General features: G+C 47.6%; 1 protein-coding gene across 1 annotated transcript; it reads right to left on the bottom strand.

Annotated features, from left to right (window-relative positions):
* Window positions 1–1,606: 1,606 nt before the first annotated feature.
* On the bottom strand, window positions 1,607–9,856 carry zbtb18 (zinc finger and BTB domain containing 18). The gene is made up of 2 exons (XM_083987593.1): window positions 9,676–9,856; window positions 1,607–3,763 (listed from the first exon to the last, which is right to left on the bottom strand). The coding sequence occupies exon 2, from the start codon at window positions 3,744–3,746 to the stop codon at window positions 2,052–2,054; it is 1,695 nt and encodes a 564-aa protein (XP_083843719.1). The 5' UTR covers window positions 3,747–3,763; window positions 9,676–9,856; the 3' UTR covers window positions 1,607–2,051.
* Between the last annotated feature and the right edge of the window lie 905 nt (window positions 9,857–10,761).

Below are 10,761 nucleotides of genomic sequence, written 5' to 3'. Positions count from 1 at the left end.
TCGGCACGGCTCGGCCCGATGTGATGCAACAGTGTGACAAAGATATCTGACCCTTCAACTTTCAGCAGGACAGCTCGGTTTCAGCTTCTCCTCTTCCTCTCTCCCTGTATCCTTCACCCTGTAGCCGAGCCAGAACCACACAACTGCGCCCAGCAGCCCTGAAGTAAGTGCCCAGTGAGCAGACGTAATTAAGAAATGGCTCGACCGCGTCTTAGAGCTGGAGAGGACAGAGACGTGAGAGGTGGAAAACAAACATGCAGCAGTGGAGAAATGTAACGCCTGAGGAGGAGGAGGAGGAGGAGGAGGAGGAAGTGCTGGGTGGACGTAGGTCTTCAGTAGGTTAAATTGACTGGTAATAACCAAGTCACACACACACACACACACACACACAGCAGAGAGATCAGTGCATATAGACACAGGCTTCAAATGCTTCATCGTTTCGCTTCAACATCCGACGGAAAAACACATTCGGTAACATTCTTCTCGGAGCCCAGCGACAGACCTACAACAACGAGTAGGGGGGAAAAAAATTGTAAAAAATAAAATAAAAAAATCCAACTTTTCACTGTCAAAAGTGTTACGTTCAAACATTTTCCCCCCTGATGCAAAAAAAAACACAACTTAAAGGTTTTTTTTTTTAAGACAAAATCAAATTTTCATGCATTTTTTTCCACAGTCGCGAGAATAATATTCAGTTTTTCAACAGACTGCACCCTGGAGTAGTATTCACAAAGAAAAGAAAAAAAGGAAAGCCCATTGTCAAATATTTGATCAATTACAATGTGTACAGTAATACAGCAAATTCACATTTTATTTTAAAATATACAGGTTTGGACGTCATGCAACAACAGCAGGTCCCATTACAAAAAAAGTAACAAAATAATAATAATAATAATAATAATAATAATAATAATAGTCATTAATTTAAAAAATGGTAAAGGATTAAAGTTTTAAAACTATAGCAGAACAATATACAACAACCTTAAATTAAATACCTTTTCAACAAGAGATGTTTTAAAGACTGCCAGCTAGATTTAAGAAAAAATTCTATTAATAACAATAATAATAATAATAATTATAATAATAATTTGTAAAGGTCTTTTCATTTTTAGAAAATACTTCAAATTGATTGGAAGTGAAAAAAGGAGGCTGTGCATTGCATGAGTGCCATCAGTTTGTCTGTCAGTCAGTCAGCTTTTCCCCTCAACACACACAAACACCAAAGAGCTTAACAAGAGAAGCGGGGAGCGCTTCGCCAACGACACCTCCATGCCAGTAGGAAATAAAATTAATACACTACACAAAAAAAAAAAAAAAAACTCACTCATACACACTCGCGCACGTCAGGTGAAATTTTTGCCAGAGTAGTGCAGTATTGCACGCACGCACACGCACGCTCCCACGCACGCACACACTTCTTCAAACTGTATGTGTGTGTGTGTGTGTGGCGGTATCGACTTGTGGTGATCACAGTACCCGTTTAGTGTATTGTTGTAATGCTTTTTTTCTGTGTTTTTTTTTTCTTTTTGTTTGTTTCACTTCAGTGTGTTCGACCTGAACTCCTGCAGTGGTGTTTGTTGCCGTCTGTCTGTCTGTGGGACTGGGACCGACACGCTGGCCGGCGGTGGAGTGTGTGTGTTTTTTTTTTTTAAGTCTGAGATGAAACACAAACGGGAGTGAAAACTCTTCAGAAAGGCAGAAAGACATTCTCACTGGGACCCATCATGTCCTTACAAGACGCAATGAAAAACCACCAAACAGAACTTAACGCCAAATAAAAATGAGAGTTCAGAATAAAACTAGAATAAAAACAAAAAAATTACCCCAAACAACAACAAGAACAACAACAAAAAAAACTCAGTAGTAACATTTTCATGTGCTATTAAAGTGCAATTGAATGAGATTTTGCGACACACAAGAACATGACTCACTTAAACCCCGAATATCAAACTTTGCCACCTCCCTCCTCCACCTCCTCCCCCCGTGTCTCTCCTCCTGTCTCCCGCTCCTTCTCCCCCTCTTTTCATCGAACGCAGCAGTTTCTACTGTTTCTACTTCCACAGTTCCTGGGAGCTGTCCTCGATCGCCCAATCCCTGACATTGGGCAGCGCCAGCGGTTCGCTCTTCACTGACAGCGAGTTGACCAGTTCACAATGGAACTTGCGGATGTGTCGGTAGAGGTCCCCGGACTGCGTGAAGCGCCGCTCGCACCACTTGCAAGCGTGCGGCTTCTCGCGCGTGTGCACCACCGCGTGGCGGCTGAGGTTGTGTGAGTACTGGAAGCTCTTGCCGCATGTGGTGCAGGTGTAGGGTTTCTCGCCAGAGTGTGTCCGCTCGTGGCGCTTCAGCGTGTACATGCAGGAGAAGGTCTTGCTGCAGATGGTGCAGGTGGGCACGTTGACGTCTCCGGCGGGCTTCGAGCGGATGCCCTCCTGCTCCCGGAAGTGGGAGCTGAGGTGGAGCTGCAGGATGTGCGGCGAGGGGAAAACCTTGTTGCACAGCGGGCACATGAAGATCTGGGTGTGCTGCGCCGACAGCATGTTGGAGACGTAGGGCAGCAGGGAGTTATCCATGCTCGCCGCCTCCGCCTGGGCGCGCTCGTTCTCGCCGCCCAGTATGTCCTCGTCGTCCGCCGCGGTCGGAGGCTTCTCGTCCCGCTCCAGCTCGGAGGCCAGCGAGGCCTCTCGCAGGGCCGACAGGTGCGCCTCCAGGCCGAGCCGCCGCTGGGCCGACAGAGGGCCCCCGACCCCGTGGTGGGTCAGGCCGCCGTTGGCGCTGGGAACCGTCGCCTTGGTGAGGCCGCTGTGCTCCATGTCGTAGTCGCCGCCTCCCAGCTCCTCTTCCTCGTCGGAGGCCACGCCCCGCTCCACCTTCACCCTCACGGCCAGCGGGCTCTGGAGGCTGTCTGGCGTCGCCGCTCCGCTGAAGTACGACTGGTGGTGGTGGTTGTTGCTGTGGTTGCTACCGGCGATGGGCTTGACCGACAGGTCCAGGACGCAGTCGGCCGCGTCGTTCGACACCCTCCGACCCCGGTGCCCGCCGCGAGAGCTCACGGAGCGGTGGGACCGCTGCGACAGCGACCCGGTGGAGCTGGTGGGGCTGCCGGCCGGGGACAGCAGCTTGGCCCCCTCCCCCAGCCCGTCCCCGGTCTGCGTCTCCGCCTCGCCGTGCCCCGGGCTGGTCGTCGCCACGGCCGGCGTCCCCGATCTGTCTGCGGACGGCAGCCTCATCCACAGCGCCCCGCCCTCGGCCTTCACCTCCTCCTCTTCGTCACTGTGCAGCAGGTCGGCGGTGGCGGGCCGGCCGTCCGATAGGCTGTCGGCCTTGTCGGAGCAGCTGGAGCCGCCGTCGTCCTCTCTGCGCGTGCTGTCGGCCTCGGCCGTGGCCTTCTGCTTCAAACGCTTCTTACACACCTTGACAATGTCATACATGTGCAAGTAGCTGGCCGCGGCCAGCACGTCCTCCACGGGAAGGTCCTGGAACTGCAGCTTGCCCTCGTACATGAACTCCAGGAGCAGGGAAAAGGCCGGCGCCGTGACAATGTCGCTGTTGAGATGCACCACATCTCTCTTGTCCAACTGGTCCTTGTAGAAGAGGTGAAAGTACATGCTGCAGGACGCCAACACCGCACGGTGGGCGCGGAACTGGGCATCGCCCACCAGCACCGTAGAGTCACACAGGAAGCCCTGGTGCCGCTGTTCACTCAGACACTGGAGTAAATGTCTGCTGTGGTCTGGGAACTCCATCCTGCCGTCCTCATAACCTGCAGCAAACACAAACACAGACGCAGAGTCAAAGTTAGGTCTCGTTAAAGTGTCAGTGTCTATGATGAATACGTTTTCTAAGGTTTTTAAAAAAAAACTGTTAAATAAAAAGAAGCTAAATACACAAGAAAAAAACAGACTTGTAGGATGAAAAGCAAAAAAATTGACAGACATTAAAAACAGAGAGGTTCTCTGTCTGCGTTATAATTCAAGCGTTGAGATCACATTGTTTTTTATCACTTTGGCGTTTGTGTTCACACAATTTCTGCAAACAAAATCACCCTGTATTGCCAATTAAAACAAAAAAGGAAAAAAGAAAAGAAAGAAAAGAATCGCATCAGAAGAAAGCCGGTTGGTAAAAACAGAAACGCAAAGAGAAGGCACATTAATAAACACTTTAAAACGCAAAATAAGTCGATTAAAATAAAATAAAAAACTCAACAGAAGACGCACCATATATAGCCTATTTAAAACCAGTTTATATGTGTAATGATTTTTTTTTTCTTTAACTCGTTAATCACATCACATCAACATAAAATATTTCCGCTCTAATTCAACAACCGCCCAGCAGCAGGTAACTGTGAAGTCGTGCACACATTCCTTCATACAAAGACGCAACATCTTCATTTAATTTCTCTCCTTATTGACTCGATTTAAGATGAATAGAAATAAAAGGAATCAAATGAAGAAATTGACAACGATAACAATTAAAAACTGAATTTAAAAAGTGATCACTGTTGCATTTTTTTTCTTTTTTTTTACCCAGATAAAGACTTAACCAGTGATCGTAAAACCACCAGCGACAGATTCTTCCACTCTGTCTCTCCGTTCTCTCTCTCTCTCTCTCTCTCTCTCTCTGTATCTCTCTAACTCCTCTGCCTGCACTCCTGGATTGTCGCTGCTCCTACGCTGGTTATTTTTATTAACCCACTTTGGCCTGGCCTGGCACAGCCCTTTTAGGTAACCGGCTTTCAGCTGCACACACTGTCCTCACGTACACACAACTCACATACACACACAACACACACACACACTTAGTACCAGCCTACCTACCAACCACCTCCACAGGCTAAGTCGAGCAGGAAAACTGCCCAATTGAAATAGCACTGTTGAAAACAAAACAGCTTGTCCCTTGTTTAACCTGCGAACACCGGCTTTAGGTGTAAGATTAGACCAGTGGGAGAAGAAGGAAACAAGACAGAAAAACTTGCAGCAAAGCAATGATCATCAGGTGTAGCAGCTAAAAGAGAAAGAGAGCGAGGAGGAGGGAGGGGAAAGCGAGAAACGGATCTATTCGATTAAAAAATGAACAACTAATTAGGCAAAATTTCAGATGGCAGCCGCCGATAACGAGAATGAAATCTGTAAAATCATTAAGTCCCACCTGTTAACCAAGTCGATTTGTCCTGCCTGAGAAAATACATGGGTCCCGCTCTGCACTGTGTTAACCAAAGCAGTTAAATCACCTCATTTGAATGAAGCTAAACCAAGAATGTCAGCGTGTGTGAAGCTGTGTGTGTGTTTGTGTCAGTCAGTCAGTGTGTGTGTGTATATGTGTGTGTGTGTGTGTCGCCCTACAGCTCGTACAGACTGCTTTTAATGAGGGGGCTTACGGGGACAAGGGTGTACCACCTCCCACCTCTCCACACCCCCACCCCTCACCAACACCAACACCACTCCCTCCCTCCCTCCCTCCCTCCCACCCCCCACTCTTCTGTCCAGCCAAACCTCCTCCTTCCCCACACACACACACACACACACACACCATCCGTCACTCACATGCTTCGTTCTGAATCTTACAAGGAAAGAAAAAACACACCCCTGCACATCCGCCCCACCGTAGAAAACTGCCCTCTTCCTCCTCAAACCCCCCCCCCACTCCCTCTCTTCACCCCTTCACCCCTCACCACCACCACCACCACCCAGAAGAGAAGATTTACAATACAATCACTGTAAGTGCCCTGCTCGTCACAGCATCAATCCTAATCCTTAAAGATGGCTAAAAATAAAGACGGCGGCGGCGGCAGTGGCGGTGGGGAGGGAGCCGTCGGCGGCAGTGGTGGTGGCGGTGGCAGCAGCAGCAGCAGCAGCCGGCCGTCACCCACCCACCCACCGACCCACCCACCCGGCCCCTCCGACGGCCGTCACCCAGCCCAGGCAGGGGTCTGAGAAAGAAGGAGAGACACACAGAGAGAGGGAGAGAGGGTGAGGGAGAGAGGGAGAGGCTGGGACGGCCGGGGAGGGAGAGGCTTTACCCACATCTGATCCAGCTGACGGGGGCCATATGGCAGCTGCTAGCCAGATAAAGAGATTAAGACTAGGAGGGAGTGCGATTACAGCTGTCTAGCCAATTCAGGCAGCTCAAATCTGCAACTTCTAAATTAGTCTCCTCTACTCCAGCCGACAGGAGGTGGTGGAAAGAAAAAAAAGAGAAAAAAAAGTGGGTAGAGGAGACCGCACATGCTTTCAAGTGATTTTTTACAACAAGTTGGACTGAACTGAAAGAAAAAAATCGGGTTAGATGGTGAGGATTAAACAACTGCTCAGTTTTTTTTGGTTATTTATCTAAGTGAAAAATGGGTTTATCTTCTCTGTGAGTAAATTTGACGCACATTAAAATGACTAAATCTGTTTTTTAATTAATGTTTAGCAAGAAAAAAAGCACTACTTTGAATATATTTGTTTAAAAGAATGAACTAAATGAAATGATGAAATGATGAAAGTTTCAATTACCGATGATCCAAACTAAAAAATCCTGACAGCAGCACGGGCAGAAAAGAAGAAAAACGACAGACAGCTGAGTTTTTTTTAAATGCAGCTCTCTACAAACTTAAAGAAAACACAGCAGAGTGTTGTTTCCCGGACAGCAATTACCCCTCAGACAGGCAGCAGCAGCAGCAGCAGCAGCAGCAGCAGCAGCACCGACACGAGTTTACTACTCAGGCACTCACACAGCAGCAGCAAGCAAGCAGCGCTCACACACAAACACACAAACACATACACTGACTCTCTGACACACACCGGCGGAGATCCCCACAACAACAAAAACAAAATAAAATAACTACTCTACTATACTATACCCCGGACTCTCCTACTCTACTCAGTCTTGTCTCATGCACACACACACAAACATACATAAACGCACACACAAACATAGAGAGAGAACGGTACCTGCAGCAGTATGCATCAACTTGATTAACTCCACTGTAGCAGAATAGCTGGGCTCTCTGTGGCTGGCTGAGAAAGGATCTGTGTATCTCTCTCCCTCTCTCTCTCTCTCTCTCTCTCTCACTCCCTCTCTTCTTTTCTTGTTTTTTCTCTTCCTCGCTCTCTCGCTCTCTCTCTCTCTCTGAATCAATGAGTGGGTAGAAGAGGAGAAGAAGAAGAAGAAGAAGAGGGAGGCAGGCAGGCAGGCAAAGCAAAAAAAAAAAAAAAACACGCTGTTCAAACTGCGAGGGACAGATGCAAAGTGGAGGAGATGTTGGAGGGGGAACGAGATACCACCTCCCTCCTCCTCCCTCCCTTCCCTCCCTCCCTCCCTCCTCCTCCTAACTGGCGCTGATCGGCAGCCACAAACACACACACACACACACACACACATACACAGCACTAACTCTCCCAGGCTGCCGCTGAGACTCACAATAAAGGACTGGGGAGGGGTGGAGGCGGTGGAGGGATGGAGGAGGAGGAGGAGGAGGAGGAGGAGGAGGTGGGGTGGATGGCAGCCTGTCAGCTGCTCTGACATCATCCTCAGATGGAGATGCTACCTCCAGCTGTGCTCTTTCTACAGCCATATGCTGCCTCCTCTACACTCCTGCCACCAGACTCCTCTTTCATTCTACCAACACCACGCAACTTTGTCTCTCTTTCTCTCTTTCTCCCCCCTCTCCTCCCCTCTTTTTTTCTCCCCCTTTCTCTCTCTATCTCTCTCTCTCTCTCTGGGAAAAAAAACACACAGCCCTGTTAAATGCAGTGGGATGCTGATTTTTTTTTTCCTTCTTCATTTCTTATATATATATTTTTTTTTTTGGAGAATCAGAAAGGATCATGCAACCACAACCACCCACTCCAACCCAAAAACAAAACAAACAAACAAAAAACAAGGGAAAGTTTACACAAAAATACTAAACAGAGGTTCTGGTTGTAAAAAAAAAACAAAAAAACTTTTCTTTCTGGTGTTGTGAAATGTTTAAAGCCTCCTCTGTCTCTAGGTCTCCTTCCAGTGACCATAAACAAAGGCCAACACAGCACATTTGCAACTGACAGACATACGCAGCTGATATTGTTTTCCACTTCTTTACGGTTCAGCGCCGCTGCCTCTTCTTGCATTCACTCACTCACTCACTCATTCATTCATTCATCTATCGTTCACCCCTCCTTCCTTTTTTTTGGAGAGAAGGGGGGGGTTAACCCTTCGGACAACTGACAGGAACAAAAAAAATGAAATGAGGAGACAATGGGAACAAGTCAGAAAGAAAGAAACTAATGAGTGCAAATCCTAAACAAAGGCTATACAAGCCTTTAATAATCCGGGGAGAAACTTCTTACAACTGCATTATTTCGCTTTCGTTTTGGTTGAAAGCGTGCACGTCAGGAGCGCGTGAATTCCCAGCTATTTGATATGTTAAAAAAAAAACACAAAAAAAACTACAGGCTAGTGCAGAAACCAAACTACATTTACTTTAAAGTGTCGGCTGGTTGTTTAACCCTTTAAATAAAGTTTCAAGCACGTATACAGCACATTTATAGCACTGTGTTGACGGAATAATAATAATAGAAGTAGTTAGCGTTTTATCAATTTATAACATTTCTAAGTTAATTACAAACATTTGTTCGTAATCTTGCCATCATTTTTGCTCTATACTGATTATAAAATTTACTTTGGATGTGTTCATTCTGCTTCATTTCAACCTCTGTAATCTTTAATAAAAAAATTATAGGCTAATAATATCAATAAACCCTGCTTTCAAATGATCCAACTTTAACTTAGATTAACTTCACAACTGGAGTTTCAGTTTGCATCATTTATTACTGAGGTTCGCTGCTCGACACTGGTGATGCACTACTAGGCTATTTCATTTTCTGTTCACCTGTGTGAGACATTTTGTTGTAGTTGTTTAGAGGCTAACTTACCTGTCTGTTTCACGTGAAATAGTAACGTTAGGCTAATTTATGCTACACGTCTCACGAACCACTAACCGATGATGTGAATCGATTAGTTTGATTATAAATCCAGGCGAAACCGCAAGAAGTTTAACTTTTTTTTTTTTTTTTTTAAAGCAGCTTAGCCTATATTAAATCATCAACAATTGTCCGGTGTCGTAGCCTAGTAGTGTTGTTGTTATTGTCGGTGGTGGTGGAGATGAAATTAACATAAAAGTCAAAGTGACGTCAACTTGAGCTTGTCCGACGACTCACTGTGTCCGAAACAAACACACACACATAGGCTACACACAAAAGAGGAGCGTAATCAATTTCTTAAGCGGAAGACACCACCACCACCACCACCACAAACAATCACACACACCGACACGCAAGAAGAGAAAGACACAGTGACCCACGCAGCTACTACTAGCTTGTATAGCCCCCGATCGCTGCTGCTGCTAACAAAAGTAAACGCGAACAACATTGAAGCTATTTATTTACAGTTGTTGTATCGAAGGCCCCGGTGCTATGACAACAGTCGTTATGGTTAGAACACCTCGCGGACAGAACGAACAGAAGCGTTAACATGGCAACTATTAAAACGCGTGGACAGGAGACAGGACACACTAGTCATGCTAAGGAAGGTTTAGCTTACTTTTTCTCCCCCCCTCTCTCCCTCTCTCCCTCTCCGTAACCCACCCTCTTTCCCCTTCTCTCTCCTGAGCCTCCTTTTAATCGGACTCTGGTATTAACAAGCAGCACTTACAGACAACAAGGTCCAACGTCTTTCTTCCCCCACACCGCCGGTTCCTCCGTCAAGTCAAGTCAAATCCACCACCCGACCGTCCTCTCTCCTCTCTCTCCTTCTTCTTGTTCTTGTTCTTCTCCCTCTTCTTTTTGCTTCTTAGTCTTCTTCCGTTTGTCCTTTCCGAGACAAAACTAGATTGACTTTGGACTAATTTCCATAACAGGCTGCCGAGGCGAGCAGAGCAGAGCAAGGCAGGCAAGGCGGAGAGAGGGGACTCTGCTGCGGCGGCCAGATGTTTCCGAGCTGTTGCTGCTGCTGCTCAGCTCAACTCAACTCGGGGCTGGGAAAAGAAAAGAAAAAAAAGAAAAAACTGAGTGGCACCGCGCAGAAGCCAATGGTGCCGGCGAGGAGGAGGAAAGTGAAGGCAAATTAGAGGAGGAGGAGGCCGTCTAACAGAGGAGAGGGGAGGAGGGATATGTCTTCTTCTGCTTCTGCTCTTCGTCGGTGTAGGTTGACACCGAGGCGGCAGCAGCAGCAGCAGCAACAACACAACAATACAACAGCAGCCGTGCGCAGACTCACACACAGTGAAGTGAGAAGGCAGCAGGATAAAAAAAAAAAGAAAAAGGAGAAGAAGCTGAGCTGTGCCAAACCAAAAAACCGGGCCAAACCAACTGGTTCTGCGAGTCAGCGAGAGGTGGCGGACTGGGCTGGCTGGGCTGGCTGGCGCAGCGGCGAGCGTGAGAGAGAGAGCGGAGCGGAGCAAGCGGTGCCGCGGTGCCGTTTGGGTACTGTAGTCAAGCCCCGAGCAGGAGGAGAGGGGAGGGGAGGGGAGGGAGGAGGAGGAGGGGAGGGAAGGAAGGAGGGAGAAGGGAGGTGGGGTGGTGTGAGAGGAGAGGAAGGGAAGGGAGGGGAGGAGAGGGGAGGGGGGCCACGGGGGCGGGCTGATGCGAGCAGGTGCACCACCTTGACAGGAAGAAACCCCGTTGGCTGACTGGAGCTATAGGCTATGACCTCAGAGTCCGGATTAAAGTGAGATCACCACTGGATGAATAAAGTCAAATAAAATAGCTAGAATAAGATAAAATAAAGTCAGTTTAAAAG

Source organism: Trachurus trachurus (assembly GCF_905171665.1).
Source record: "Trachurus trachurus genome assembly, chromosome: 15".
NCBI lineage: Eukaryota > Metazoa > Chordata > Actinopteri > Carangiformes > Carangidae > Trachurus > Trachurus trachurus.
Note: the sequence above shows the minus strand (reverse complement) of the source record. Positions and strands in the feature narration are given on the sequence as shown.